General features: G+C 40.7%; 1 protein-coding gene, 1 long non-coding RNA gene and 2 other non-coding genes across 4 annotated transcripts; 1 reads left to right on the top strand and 3 right to left on the bottom strand.

Moving 5' to 3' along the window:
• Window positions 1-5,421: 5,421 nt before the first annotated feature.
• LOC121772215 lies at window positions 5,422-7,363 on the top strand. Its single transcript, XR_006044288.1, has 2 exons — window positions 5,422-5,454; window positions 6,684-7,363. It is a non-coding gene; the product is annotated as an uncharacterized LOC121772215 (long non-coding RNA).
• Window positions 7,364-7,455: 92 nt separating this feature from the next.
• LOC121772214 (putative methyltransferase C9orf114) lies at window positions 7,456-10,977 on the bottom strand. The gene is made up of 10 exons (XM_042169223.1): window positions 10,714-10,977; window positions 10,303-10,350; window positions 9,947-10,123; window positions 9,784-9,850; window positions 8,921-8,985; window positions 8,529-8,607; window positions 8,344-8,456; window positions 8,111-8,260; window positions 7,947-8,024; window positions 7,456-7,855 (listed from the first exon to the last, which is right to left on the bottom strand). The coding sequence occupies exons 1-10, from the start codon at window positions 10,954-10,956 to the stop codon at window positions 7,775-7,777; spliced, it is 1,101 nt and encodes a 366-aa protein (XP_042025157.1). The 5' UTR covers window positions 10,957-10,977; the 3' UTR covers window positions 7,456-7,774.
• Window positions 9,123-9,184, bottom strand: LOC121773127. Its single transcript, XR_006044699.1, has one exon. It is a non-coding gene; the product is annotated as a small nucleolar RNA snoR101 (small nucleolar RNA).
• LOC121773129 lies at window positions 9,401-9,464 on the bottom strand. The gene has a single exon (XR_006044701.1). It is a non-coding gene; the product is annotated as a small nucleolar RNA snoR101 (small nucleolar RNA).
• Window positions 10,978-15,339: the final 4,362 nt, after the last annotated feature.

Raw genomic sequence — 15,339 nt, 5'->3', positions numbered from 1 at the left:
TCTCCTAGCATCCTCTGTTCTTGGCATTTGTTCTTTGCTAAGTCTGAAATGACCTGCCAGTGGAGTGGAAACAGGCTTTGCATCTTTCACTTGATACTTCTCCACCACCTTTCTGATGTAGTCAGCCTGGAACAACTTCAATTCCTTCTTCCTTCTGTTTCTGACAATATCCATACCCAGGATCCTCTTGGCTTCTCTAAGATCCTTCATCTCAAACTTCTGCCTCAGTTCCTCTTTCACAGTTTGCAGCTCATTCTTGTTTGAACCTGCCAGTAGAATATCATCTACATACAGCAACAGGTAGGCAATTATCAGATCTCCCTTCTTCTTGATGTACACACAACTATCAAAGCTTGACCTTTCAAAATTCATCAACTCCATTTGCTCATGGAATTTCTTATTCCACTGCCTACTACTTTGCTTGAGGCCATATAAGCTCTTTTTCAGCAAGCACACTTTCTTTTCCTCTCCAGGCTTCTCAAAGCCTTTAGGCTGCACCATGTAGATTGTTTCTTCCAAATCTCCATGTAAAAAAGCTGTCTTCACATCAAGTTGATGCAGCTCCCAATCAAAATGAGCTGTCAAGGCCAACAAGATCCGAATAGATGTGTGTTTCACCACTGGAGAGAACACCTCAGTGTAGTCAATACCCTCCACTTGTGTGAACCCTCTAGCAACCAGCCTTGCCTTAAACCGTATGCTTTCAACTTCCCCTACCTCTACCTTCTTCTTAAATAGCCATTTGCAACTTATCAGCTTCTGAGTCTCTGGATCAGTTACCAAAATCCAAGTCCCATTTCTCAGCAAGGATTCTATTTCTTCTTCCATGGCTCTGACCCATTTCTGACTTTCTTTGCAACTTATGGCTTCCTCATAGGTTGAGGGTTCTGAAAACATGAGCACCTCAGCCACACAAAGAGCAAAGAAACTCATATCATAATCTGAAAATCTGCTAGGCAATCCTGCATTTCTTCTGGGATTTCTTCTAACTCTTTGACTTGCATCAGTTTGCTGTTCTGATGATTGTTGGCTATTAGTGTCCTGAGCTGGTTGATGGTTAGATGCTCCACCTTCTTCCTGGTTCTCTGTGATCTCAGAATCTTCATCACCATCTGATCTGTGGTATTCTTTGTCAAACTCGAAATTCTGCACTCCTGAGCTGCTGCTCTCACCATCAGATACTTCTTTCTTCTTCTTGAATGGCATCTCTTCTTCATTAAATGTCACATCTCTGCTCACAATGATATTTTGGCCTGCTCTATCCAAGTTCCATAATCTGTACCCCTTCACTCCATCTTGGTACCCCAGCATTACACATTTTCTTGCCCTCGGTTCCAGTTTATCTTGCTTGACATGTGCATAGGCACCACATCCAAACACCCTCAGAGTGGAGTAATCACCAAGGCTTCCATACCATCTCTGATCTGGAGTTTCATTTGATATTGCTGAGGAGGGGCATTTGTTAATCAGATTAGCTGCAGTAGACATAGCTTCTGCCCAGAATTTCTTTGGCATCCCAGAGTAGAACAACATGCATCTCACTCTTTCTAGCAATGTCCTATTCATTCTCTCTGCCAATCCATTTTGCTGAGGGGTCCTAGGCACTGTCCTATGCCTTCTTATTCCCTTCATTTTACAGAAATCATCAAACTCAGCAGATAGAAATTCCATCCCATTGTCAGTCCGCAGATACTTCAAGACAGATCCTCTTTCATTCTCATATCTTGTATGCCATTCTTTGAATCTTTCAAATGCTTGAGACTTTTCTTTCAGAATATAAATCCACACTTTCCTAGAGTAATCATCTATGATGGAGATAAAATACTTACCTCCACCTATGGATTCTGTTGGAGATGGCCCCCATAGGTCACTGTGGGCATACACAAAAGGTCTTGTAGATGTGTGCTTTCCTCCAGTGAATGGCAACCTTTTGGCCTTCCCAAGCATACAGGACTCACACTTGCTCAACTTCTCTGTTGCACCCAGCTTCATAACCCCATGCTTAGCAAGTTCTCTGATGCCCTTCTCACCCACATGCCCCAACCTGGCATGCCAAAGATTTAAGTTCTCTGACTGAGCAGTATTGACAGAATCCACCACTGTCTCACCAACCAAGTAATATAGGCTGTTCTTTCTTTGAGCTTCCATCACAATTCTGGAGCCTTTAGTTACTCTAAGAACCCCATTACCAGAATCAAACCTGCACCCCTTTGATTCCAACATTCCAAGAGATATCAAATTTCTCTTAATTTGAGGTATAAATCTGACCTCTGTGAGAGTTTTCACACTCCCATCCTTCATTCTCAGTCTGATATTCCCAATGACCTTGACATTACACATTTGATCATTCCCTAGTATCACTGATCCTTCCCAATCTGATAATTCTTGGAACCAAGACTTGTGGGAACAAATGTGAAAGGAGCAACCTGAATCCATGATCCAGCATTCTTCAATCTTGGCCCCTGAGTGGATATTCAAAGCCTCATTATCTTCAACATCCTGAGCCAGATCAGCGGTCTCTGCATTCCCAGCCCTTTCTTGCTCTTGTTTTTTCTTCCAAGCAAAACAATGTTTCTTTAAATGGCCGGGTTTTTTACAGTAGTGACAGCTCCTTTTCTCCTTCCACCCCCCACCTTCTTCCTTCTTCTGGAACTTCTTCTTGGAACCCTTCTTATTCTGATTGTTCTTCACATGCAGGCTCTCAGCCACTGGATCAGGTTGTTTAGCATCAGCCTTCTGCGATTCCTTCAGCTTCAATGCAGAATGTATCTCTTCATATGTAACCTTGGCCTCTCTACCAAGAAGCACTGCATCCTTGAAGTGCTCATAACTCTTGGGCAGGGAATTGAGCAACATTAAAGCCTTATCTTCATCCTTAATCACCTCATCAATGTTTTCAAGATCATCTATGCATTTCCCAAACTCCTCAAGCTGTTCAGAAATGCTCTTTCCATCTGAAAACTTGAAAGCAAGAAGTTTCTGCTTCAAATGCAAACGATTTGCAAGAGACTTGGTCATATACAATGACTCAAGTTTTGTCCAAACGCCCGCAGCCGTCTCCTCTTTGGAAACTTCCCTCAGCACCCTATCTGTCAAGTTCAAGATCAGGGTGCTGTAAGCCTTATATTGCATATCTTGAAGCCTTCCTTTTTCTTTCTCATCGGCCTCAGGCTTTTCTTTAGCCTCGGTGCCATCCTTCAAGATATCCCATAGGCCTTGCTGCATCAAGATAGCCTTCATCTTCAACCTCCACAGCCCAAAGTCGTTTCTGCCGGTGAACTTCTCCACCTCAAACTTGGCCGTGGACATTTCTTCGAACAGACGGTGGACAATCGTCAAGATCGGCTTAGACACCAGAGCTTCTGGACCTTAACTCACCCAGAAAAACAATCAACAAGAAAACCTCTGGGATCTTCCCACAGACGGCGCCACTTGTTGGGTCGTGATACCGCCGATCTCACACGCGCACGAACGAAAGAATAAAGCACACAACGATATAACGTGGTTCGGTGATAAACCACCTACGTCCACGGAGAAGATGACCGGAATCTTATTGATGAACAACTCTCAAATACAATGAACTCACACTCACAATTCAATCACTCCAAACTAATCGCAAGCTAGAGCAATAATCTCCTAATTGTGTATGTGTATTGTGTATTCTTTTTTCTATATATATCTTTCAACTGGAAACTATCGAGCTATATATGTGAAGAACAAGAAATAACCCATCAACTGATTTCACACAAAACAGTTATAACCGCTGATTCCCAACGGCTAGTTTCAGCTCACCAAACCGAGCTCCTTTCTTGATCTCTTCCTCGAGCTCCAACGGCTCTATCACTTAATCAAATCAGCAGCTTGACGTGAATGAGTTGCTCAAGAATGATAGTTTCCTTGTGCAAGAATGATAGTCCGCCAGTGTAAGAATGATAACTTGCGGCAGCAAGAATGATAACTTGCGGCTGCAAGAATGATACTTTGCTTATGCAAGAATGATACTTCGCATGATTTGCATGGACACACATCCACAATCACAATTATGCAATTGATTTTACTTTTAATTTGTGTACATCATTTATCCAATTCACGAAATGTTTGAAGAAGAGAATATGAAGCAACCTATCTGATTTATGAGGTTTTATTATCAAAATTTAAATTTTATACCGCAATCATCCATGATTAAATGTCTCATATTTGACTGACATGAGTTTTAAAAAATTATTTAACTTTATAAATTATAAAGTAAAGTGTGTAGAAAAAATTAATAGAATGTGAGACCTACTTTTATAAATGCAAAATTAATATTATATTGTTTGACTTTATAAATGCAAATTTTATATACGGTACAAATTCCAAGCTCCTCAACAGAGTGTAAAATTTTAAGATTTTAATGTTAACATATGTAGTGTTAACCCAACGTCAATCGTTGACACTGTGTTGACATTTTTTGTTGCTGTTATTTTGTCATCTGTTGACATTTTCTAACAGTCTGGATCATAGTTTGGAGTTTGTACACAATTTAGACTTGCACTTGATTAATTAAATTCTATTGGTTTTATAATAAAATATGAGTGGGATGTAAAACCCACATGTCAAATATAATAAAAGTAAAATGAGACATTTAATAGCGGACGGATAGGTGTATATAATTTTCCAAATTGTGAATATGTATTGCTGTTTAAATTTAGAATTATTATTTATATTTAATTTGCACTTTTTGTACTTGAAGAATATTAGAATATTTGTGTGAATGTGAGCTTCATCTTCCCCACAATCATAGTCAAACATGGTCCATCACTAGCTAGACATGCATGATTATAATTTTCCTTTCTAGCTGAGCTTCACCTCTCACTTAATTTCGACCATTCTTTTTCATTTCTAATGGCTCTTCTTTTCAATCATTCTTTCGTCCAGAACCTTCGCCTCCATTCACCTCTTCATTTCCAATATTAATTATGACAAATCGATGCTTAAGACACACTATCGTTCATCATAATGATTTACTCCATATAATAATACTGTCTTACTTCATATTAGGGCTTTGATTATTACGAATCCCTATAATACATCCATGAAAAATAAACATGATATTCAATTTAATTCTGTCTATCTACCAAAATTAATCTCTGTATTTTACAGTTTTTTTATTTTATTCAAAAGGAGTAAGAGTACCATCCTAATAAATAGTGCAATAACTACTACTAGTATTTTATTGAATTTTAATGCCTATTAATAGAATGACAATTGTGAAATATCCACAATATCGGAAGTCCCATTAGGCCCAATCCAAATATAACAATTGGTGATTAAGAAGATGGGCTTTCGGTTCGGGCTCCCACTTTACAACCTCAGCCCATTAACAAAGAAACGAGGCCCCTTTTAATTTGTTTTCCGCATCTTCTTCTTCATCTTCTTCCTTTCAGTTCTGACTGTGGTGTTCCATTTTCTCAGGTATTCCTATTTTCTCCCTGTTAATAATGATTGAATCCTTCCTACGCTCCTCTATTTCTTCTCTATTTGATCATACTCGTTTCTTCTAAATTAATTTTGTATGATCGATTTCATTATGCAACTGCTCTTTCTGATTTTCAATTTCCACCTAATCTTCTCTTTTTTGTGAATGTGTCTTTGTATTTGATTATTGTCTGCTTATAACTTTGAGGCGCGAGCTTAGCTCATAGCCTATGGCGTAGTTCTCGATCTTCAGTCCAGGATTAATTAACCGAAAATTACATGTATCTGTGCAGCGACTCTATCTACTTACATTCTTCGTTTATTCTATTTTACAATCATTATTGTTGTTGCTGCATATTGCACTTCGAGATCGGAAATTGGTTAGGATTAGGCTCCTTCTCCAATTACTCTCTGGTTTATGCAATTCGTAGAGTCTAGGATGCATCTCTGTAGAATTGCTAAGAGGTAATTCTTCTCACTTGAAAATTTCCAACTTCTGTAATTAACACTCGCCATTTCAAGTTGACAATATATTGCATACATCATAGAAACAGTTGCATTTTTCCTGTCACTGAAAATTTACGCATCTCGTTATGTCTGTAGATATCAATCTGGACTTTGCAAACAGACTTTCCACCCTCATCAGTATGGTTAGCCTTAAAAAAGAGGCAAAAAATGTTTTGTTTTTATCTGAATTGGCACTTTTCCTGACTGTGAATTCCAATTGAGATGCTTTAGTATTCATTCTTTTGAATTCTGTGCTTATATGATCTATCTCTTGTGTTTTTGTATTTTGTTTTACTATTTCGCTGAGATAAGTGTTTCTCAAGTGTTTATATTCTGAGAACATTTGGAATATGTATATCCCAGCCGAGAAAATTGAGTCTATATCTACTTACTGATATTCGGATTGCATTCTCGTTTGTAACCTGACCATGTATGAAGCCTTCATGCTTATTTTAGCCATCAATTCCACATAATGCCCCATCTCCAACAACATACATCCAGTAGCCTTCGCTTCCCTTTTAGCAAATTGAGATTAACCATGCATATGTCTGCATTTAGTTCTGAAGGGTTATGGATAGGTTGTTACACTCCTTTGAAATAAAATATATGCAAAATTTGACTGAACATTGTGATATTCCTTTAATGAGGTCAATTGCTGCTTTCATCTGTTGTGCTATGGTGCTTTAATGTAAGAGGATTCTACCATTGCTCTGCTCCAGGTCATCTTCGCTATTCTGGAAGCGAACTGGAACCTTATTCCTCCCTCATTTGGTTTGTTGTGAAGTCAAGTATGTCCGGTGACCGGACTTTCATTGATGGGGACGTTTCTTCTGGGTCTGGCGAGGAAGCAAACATGTTAGATGGCCATAATAAACACCATACTGTGATTCCTCATTCAGGGAGGCACAAGAGAAGCCGTAAGGCAACAGGAGATGCTATGCTGGAGATCGCCGCAGCCTCAAAGATGAGAGCTGCTGCAATCATGAGAACTGAGGAACGATTCACCATAAGCAAGTGTATAAGAATATTGGACGAGATGCAAGGTGTTGATCAAAATGTATACTTTTTTGCTTTGGATTTATTTGAAAATCCTTCAGCAAGAGAAACTTTCATATCTCTTAAAAGCGAGAGGCGGTTAGCATGGATGCAGAGGAAATTTAGAGCATCTACAAGTTCAGCAACCTGACTATGATGTGAACTACTGTTAGCTGACTTAGTGTTTAAATATCTACGCTTACATTAGCCTAGTTGGTTTTAAGTGGATTTGCTGTACATGAACAAGGTTAGCATTCCTGAATATGATTTAGTAGCCATGATTATTAAGTTGAACACTTGTAGGATGTGGTATTAAACAGCATGAATTAAATAACAAGAATACCATAATCTATTCAGTCTCAAACCCCATTCTCCTGTATCTAGTACACCCTTTTGTTCTTATGGGTTGGAGTCTTGGAGTAAATTTGTGAATAAATGCAAAAACTATATTTTTTCTTAATTTAAATTTTCCTGACATATTCGATGATAATTCCAGCAAATAATGAGGTTCTTACAAGTTACAAATAATGAGGTTCTTACAAGTACAATTGATAACAGACTAGTCAATTTGGTTACAGCAGCAAAGGAGAGGTGCGATCTCCTGACTGGAAGATCGTGCGATTATCCGACCGATCCTGAGATCAAGACATCGACAGACCAGGTGCAACCCTGTATGCAGCATCGAAAGGCCAACTTCAACAATGAAAAGGCTTAGCAACTTGCAGTAGAAGAGCATTGAGAATCTCGCCATTTTGCTGTATTTGCCGAGTTCAAATCATTGGGTTCGCTGTTGATATTTCTGTGAAACCCGATTTATCGGCTCTTGAAAATACTGGAGTGATATAAGGATCGCTTCCTGCTTTCAGGCAAGCAATTTTAGGGGTAGGCATAATAGATGGGAGGGCGAACAGCTCAGAGGGGAAAGGGGAATGGTAGGGTGTACGTACCTCTGTCCGGATAGTTCGGCTTCCTTGATGAGGGCAAGTATTTAGATAAGAGTCAAATATGTCCCTCACAGTTTTCCCCTAAAACCATTCGTTTTACCAATCCACTGAAATTGTGAATGCGGGTGTAAAGAAGGTAAAGAATTGAGCCCAGAGCTGGAAAATACCTTCAAAGCTGCATCTTCTTCAACGCATTCTTCCAGTCCCGCAAGTCCACCAAAGGCGATCAGAAGGTGCTTGAATGATGGAAGAGTGAGCTCCGAAGAATTGATAACTAAACCATGTTCAGAGGTACCAATCCGATGATCATATCCTCCCTGTTAAGGAGAGTAAAAAGTTCAGTCAATCTAACACTCTACTCTCTAGACAAATTAAAAGGTGATTGAAACAAAAACAGAACCTGGTATGGACAGTTCTTGAACACAGAACTGATGTTTGGAGCATATCGCACTTTATATCCCCAATACATTCCTTCATCTCGAGGCCTTGAAGAAGGGACAATTTTCCGTGGACCTGAAAATTTTGTGTTCCATAGAACTCATTGTTCTTGAATGAATTTGTCCGAATTAGAAAGGTTTTACTGACCTGCATCCAGATTACGGTCTGTCCCCATCTCTACAGTTACTCTCGTTCCAGGTTCAAGAACTTGATCAACCTTGATATTCTGCAGAATAAAGTCTTCAAATTACAACCAATATGGTCTAATAAGCCAGCAAATTAAGCTACTTTTGTAGTGAAAAAGCTTAGTCATTTAATCCTTCTGTGTGTTTTCTCACCACAGGGAACATTCATTTGTAATGATGAAGTAGAGTTTCTATAAATTTTTAAATGATCAAAGACCTTGCAGGAAACATATACTCCTATAAATACCAAGTCCTCTAATTAAATAAATTACTGTTGTGGTGAATAAACCTTTAAGTGGAAATGGAAATGGGGATTCAAGAAAGGAGGAATGGTTATCAACAAATGAATTATACCTTGCTGAGACCCACATCAACAAGCGTCCCTGCAGAACCTTGCTCTAGCTTTTCTCGTGCAATACCTACAATATATGTGCACTCTCTAGTTAAACAAGATAAGCCTTTTACATTTTCTGTGCCAAGTGATGAAAACAAGAAAATAAAATAAATCTTGACTATTAAGTGTAGTGTCAAGCAATAGATGTTCAAAGAAACTGAGGGCATCAGGAAATTGGTTGTCTACATAAAACTTACCTGAAGTTCAGAGATCAAGTGTAAGCCATCATTTGCCCAACTCAAATTATAAGAAATATAGAGCCAGACATGGCTAAAGATATAAGTAAATCAGATGAACACATGCCAAAGAAAAATCAATGCATTTAAATCTGTTCGACTATGTGCAAACATGTGGATGATATTAATAACTTCTATTGGCCATGAAACAATCCAATTGTTGACATCCAACTCTTGAACAGCTTAGAGAGGTGCAAAGTTGTGGGCATCAGCAATTCAAGATGTCTACAGGAAACTTACCTGAGATTTCAGAGATCAAGTGTAAGGCATCATATGCCCAAACTTTGCACCAAACAAGTGAATCATTTGTACACACTGTATAGAAAGATGATTTACTACAGTGACTGCAAGAGCCGTGAAATCAACGTAGTAGGGAATGTTTCACATACACAAACATTTACGATCGTCCACAAACTCCACACTATGGAACCATCAGAATATGAGTACGAGTAGCAAGCTATCAGAATAGTTCAAAAATCAATTAAATATCACAACTACATTGCAAAACAACATCAACTATACTGGTCAAACTAACAGGAAAGCAGTGTGCAAAAAATCAACTTTTATAGAGGATTATAGCATGCTACCTTCCCTGTATGTAGCCCATTCGTGCTTGCGCAGATGATGTGGGGCATCAAGTGGCGGTAACAAACCCTGCAAAAACACACAAAAAAATGTTTTTAAGTATTAACGAGCACTGTAAGAGTATACTTTTTTCCCCAGACGAACATAATGCTATCAGATACTCACCACAACTCTTAAACTGCTATGCATTGGGAAAAGGCTCTTCCTCAGATACTGTGGTGTCTCTAGATACCTCAATATTCTCATAAGGAAAGCAGCACCACTATCATTATCGCCTGAATCATCTCCGACTATGTCAGTTGAAGTATCATCCGATGTATTCTTGCTATCAAAAACAACCACCTGTTAACAAAGCGAGAACACAAATTTTGAAGTTGGAAGCACATTTCAAGACCTGTCTGGGTATTTCCGAGACTTCAGTCATTAAAAGACAAAAAAAAACAGAAACAAAATCCACAAAATAGGTATGAAATTCAAAATGGCCTTTGATTTCACGATAGAGAAACTAAGCAGAGACGAACCTCATCGATTCGGAAGATCGCAGCAGCTCGTGCAACCTGCCCAGCCAACTGCAAGGAAGTAAAAACTGAAAATCAGAAGAGAGGATACATGACAAGATCACTACACAAAGTCACATTTCCATTTAATTGTAAATAAAATGTTAGGAATCACTTCCATCGAATTTCATCTCGGTAAGCATAGTGCAAAACAGAGGAATGCAATCAAAAGTGGAACAGCAAATCCCAAAAAAACCGCATTAATTCTCTCAAATAACTCAATCAATATAATCAGTTAATCAAAGAGTAAAAGCTTAATAGAATACGAAGCCTCAATTAGAAACAAGTTCGAACCAAAAAAACAATGAGTTCATTAACAGAACTTCGATTATAGTAAAAAAAAAAGTAAGCTTTGAAGGAATAAAAGAAGATTACACGAGTAGCGAGTTCGAGGGATTGGGTGTTGTTGATTATGGAGCCGGGAAGAGCAACGGTAATGGTGGGTGTTTCAGTTGGCGATGGCTGTTCTTCAACTTCACCTACGTTTTTCCGCTTCTTTTTGGAACGCTTTTCGTTTGAATCGAGAACGCCGTTTTGCAAGGCCCTTGTGTTTTCAGCTCTCTCCGTCTTCCTCTTCTTCTCCTTCTCCTTCTTCCCCATCTCTCTCAGAGTTGGCATTGCACTCAATTCTTCAGCTTTATTTATAGTTTTAAGCATTAGGGTTTTGTTGCAAGGGTATTCCGGTAGTTTTATAATTTTTAGAAGTATACTGGCCCACCTTTTAGAGCATCAGCAATGACGGACGTCCACGTAGAATTCCCACCGGCGTACGGGAATTCCGTGGCGGACGTCCGCCATTGTGCGTCCCTTCCACGGATATGGAATTCCGCTAAAGAATTCGCAGTTCCGCGGCGTTCTGCGGAATTCCGCGGGGAATTCCGTGCGGACGTCCGCCATTGCGTTGACGCTCGCGGAATTCCGCGCGGAATTCCCGTTTAATGCATAAATGTTTTTTTCGGTTCCTATATATACATCCCGTTGAACTTCATTTTATTCGCACCACTTGTATTAACAAGTTTCTCACTCTCTAAATTTTTTTTATATATCCGTAATGGCCAGTAGTGGTAGTGATAGCGGTAGTAGTGGTGGTGGTGGTGGTAGTGGTGGTGGTGGCATTATGAACACATGATGCGGATGATACACGCACGTGTGTGGGAGGCCGTGGAGAGGGAGGAACAAGCTGCCTCGGCGTCGGCGGTGCCTCGACCCATCCATCGTCGCACTATAGTGCCCCAGGATCACCTCGCTGCCCACAGGCGGTTGTACGAGGATTACTTTGCGCCGGAGCCACGGCTTGGGGAGAACCTATTCCGGCGACGGTGTAGGATGTATCGACCGCTCTTTATGCGTATCGTGGACGCTTTGGAGCGTCGATACGGGTATTTTAGGGTGCTGGAGGATGCGGCTGGTAAACCCGGCCACACGCCGATTCAGAAGTGCACTGCCACAATTAGACAGTTGGCATACAGAGGTTCGGCCAACATGTTCGACGAGTACTTCCACATCGGCGAGACGACTGCGCGCGACTGCCTGAAGTATTTTTGTCAGGGCGTTAGAGAGATATTCGGGGATAGGTATCTTCGGAAGCCTACCCCCAAAGATTGTCAGGCTCTGCTGGATATGCACGGGAATCAGCACGGGTTTCTGGGGATGTTAGGCAGCATAGATTGTATGCACTGGGAATGGAAGAACTGCCCCGCTGCCTGGAAAGGGATGTACACTACTGGTTTCAAGGCCAAGAATCCCACGATGATCCTTGAAGCGGTAGCTGACTACCGGCTGTGGATTTGGCATGCCTATTTTGGAGTAGCCGGGTCGAACAACGACATCAACGTCCTCCAGTCGTCGCCCCTTTTCAACGACCAGTGCATGGGCGTTGGTCCGGCCGTCAACTTCGTCGCCAACGGCAACCAGCACAACATGGGCTATATTTGGCGGATGGTATATACCCTATGTGGCCCGTCTTTGTGAAGACGATCAGGTGCCCAACAGATGAAAAGAAGTTATATTTTGCGGGTCGCCAGGAAGCAGCGTGCAAGGATGTGGAGCGGGCATTCGGGGTGCTACAGGCCCGATGGGAGGCAGTGAAGGGTCCCACACGACTGTGGTATGTTGACAGCATCGCCGACATCATGTACGCATGTATTATCATGCCAAACATGATTGTCGAAGATGAAGGTCCAGCACTGACTGATTGGACCAACGATGACGCGGATGTTGCGGGTCCAAGCCACGGTGTGGCCACTGGCAATGTCCGCATGGGGATACCCCACGACGATGTCGATCGAGTCCGTGCATTCGCCGACATGCGCCAAAACAAGTCCATGTTCGACTCCAGAACGATATTATTGAAGAAGTATGGCAGCGGAGGGGTTGTCGTTGATGTGGGGGTGGGTATTATTGAAATGTAATTTTTAATTTGGTGAAATGTACTTTTTTTTATTAATGGAATATTTTTCCCTATTTGTGTCAACTATTTAATTCCGTAAATTTCTTACTTCCGAAAATTGTTTAATTTATGAATTTGTGAATTTTTTATTGTGGGAATTCCTTCGGGAATTCCACAGGGAATTCCGCCACTGTGCAGTGGGAATTCTGTATGACGTGGCAGTGCAGTGAGAAGTCCGTATGACGTGGCAGGAGGTGTTTTTGGGAATTACGCGGGGAATTCCGCCGGGAATTCCGTACCACTGTTGATGCTCTTAAGTAAAATTCAAACTTATTTTAGTATAAATGTCACGAATTTATTTTACGTTAAACTCAAATTTAAAAGAATATTCTTTATATTATAGGAAGACTACTTTAATACTCATAAAATTTAAAAAAAATTTTAAGTTTGTTTTTGTGTAAATCTAAAAATAAGTAGTCTAATATACCATTGGAGATAATTCTACTACTATAAACTCAAACTTGTAAAATGGGATATATTTTTAAATTCTTTTTTTTAAATACTTCATTTGTTTTCAAAGAATAGAAACTTTGGAATGACATGAGTTTTAATGCAAAATTGATAAAGTAATAGAGGAAGAAAAAAAATAGTGAAACTAGTGTTAGTTGATTGTGGAGTATATTTACTAAAACGGAGAGTTTTTATTTTTAGTAAACAAACTTTAAAAAATAGAATTTCAATTTTTAGGAAATAGACCGAGTATAATTATAAGTATGCGGGTCGTTTTTTTGCCTCTAATTATTGAGAGTATGACATTAGAAATAAGACCATGAAAATCAGTCTCATTTTCTTTTCTATCACGTTAGCATTTTTTTAGTTAGAAAATCTGCAATAAACATTTTATTTTTTTTCATATTATTTTATTTTAATATTGTTGGTTTCTGGGATTACAAAGATAACTACCGGGCGTAATACAACCCAAAAGAAAGGAAAGGAAGAACTGAACTTAAAAATACAACGTATAATCGAAACTACTAAACCAGTGTGATTAGCCGAGTCGAGGAGGCCTCTTCCCGCAAGACGAGATACGCCCCGGTAGTGCTCTTCGGTTTGGCGTGTCGTCCCCAAAGGTAAAACGGCTACGTCTCTATTGATGCAGCACCGCAATCAGCAGAGCTCCGGCGAACTGGATGGAGGAGAGGGCAGAGCTTCGACAGAAAAAACTATGCAGGGAGAGGGAGAGAGCTTATGATGCAGAATGCTTTTTGAATTGTGTAGTGATGCATGGAATGGCTGGCCTATTTATAGGCTCAGTCCACTGCAGGGGGTCAACAGCCATGATGGCTGTCATCATGGCAATTCGTAACCGACGTCGGTTACAGACGTGTGGCAGGAGTGTGCCATCCGTGTGTGGAGCGTGTGGATTTCTCACGTGGCAACCGTGACTGTGCCTCGCTTGACGACGTGTCAAGCCACTTGGATTGCTGATTCGGCGGTGGTCCAAAAAGAATAGTTTGGGCCAAGCACCAAGCCCAAAGACCACCCAAAGACCAATTGCCAAGATCCAAGTCCAAGTCCAAGTCCAAGTCCAAGTCCAAGATCAAGATCGAGATCGAGATCGGGATCGGGATCGGGCTCGCCCGAGGCCCGCGGCCCGCGCCCGCGACCACGAGCACGAGCACGAGCACGAGCACGTGCACGGGCACGGGCACGGGCTCGGGCTCGGGCGGGCGGGCGGCGGCGGCGGCGCGCGCGTGTGCGCGCGTGTGGGCTCTTTCACCCATCTTGGTCCACTATAATTATTAAGTAACATAAAGTCACTTAATTTATACACATTAAAGATGTGTTAATCCTCCAATGTGGGATAATTAACACTAGTTAATTATTCCCTAAGCTCCATCTCCAAGCTTTAATTAAAAGCTAATTATGCCCAACTTTAATCCACTATTTCTCACTCACCGGAAATCGGATTTGAGAAAGTGAATATACTACATTTACCTATGTAAAATGTAGATCGACGCTATGTCATTTAATTTCACAAAATTAAATGTCTCGTCACATTTATTATTTGGTCAAAATCCATTGACCGGGCATATTTAATCCATGATTTTTACAATCCCCCACATGAGTGGAAATAGCCGAATGCATATGCATGCAGACACAAGCTCAACCCTCGCGAGGTATATAAGCATAAGGATAGGTAGTTGTTGACTTTGAACCCTCCATAGTCGACACCATCGGATACACAGGCGGCTTAGTAGCGCGATGCTTTGAACTAATCCCCCACGGCGTGCACCGAGACAATGGTGTTAACACTTAAACACCTCAACCTCATCCGTTCTCACGTTTTGTGTCCATTGCGGTCTTGGACACCACTTTGGATTCATAAGTGCGTTTTTTATGAAGCGACCACACTTCGCACTTACGTAGGTGATTCTTAGTCAAGTACCTTGCCATACTTGGTCTCTTTGAGAATTCCATCTCTTTGAGATCCTTAAGAACCATTAAAAGTCATAGACTTAGCCTTTACCACGAGGCAAGCTCTCCAACACTCTATTGCTCTCTAGGGAATAGATATAGTTGAGTGTTTCTCATGAACTCTCATAGCTTAG

The sequence above is a fragment of the Salvia splendens genome, chromosome 16 (assembly GCF_004379255.2).
Source record: "Salvia splendens isolate huo1 chromosome 16, SspV2, whole genome shotgun sequence".
Lineage (NCBI taxonomy): Eukaryota > Viridiplantae > Streptophyta > Magnoliopsida > Lamiales > Lamiaceae > Salvia > Salvia splendens.
This window is presented reverse-complemented; position numbering and strand designations above follow the sequence as displayed.

What these genes read in the sequence shown, in the direction of transcription:
- LOC121772214 (XM_042169223.1), bottom strand. Translation starts at nt 10,956, where the DNA reads ATGCCAACTCTGAGAGAGATGGGGAAGAAGGAGAAGGAGAAGAAGAGG. An exon ending in CGATCTTCCGAATCGATGAG is followed by an intron (nt 10,124 to 10,302) that starts GTTCGTCTCTGC and finishes CTTTGTTAACAG; the next exon opens with GTGGTTGTTTTTGATAGCAA. An exon ending in AGACCGTAATCTGGATGCAG is followed by an intron (nt 8,457 to 8,528) that starts GTCAGTAAAACC and finishes CAAAATTTTCAG; the next exon opens with GTCCACGGAAAATTGTCCCT.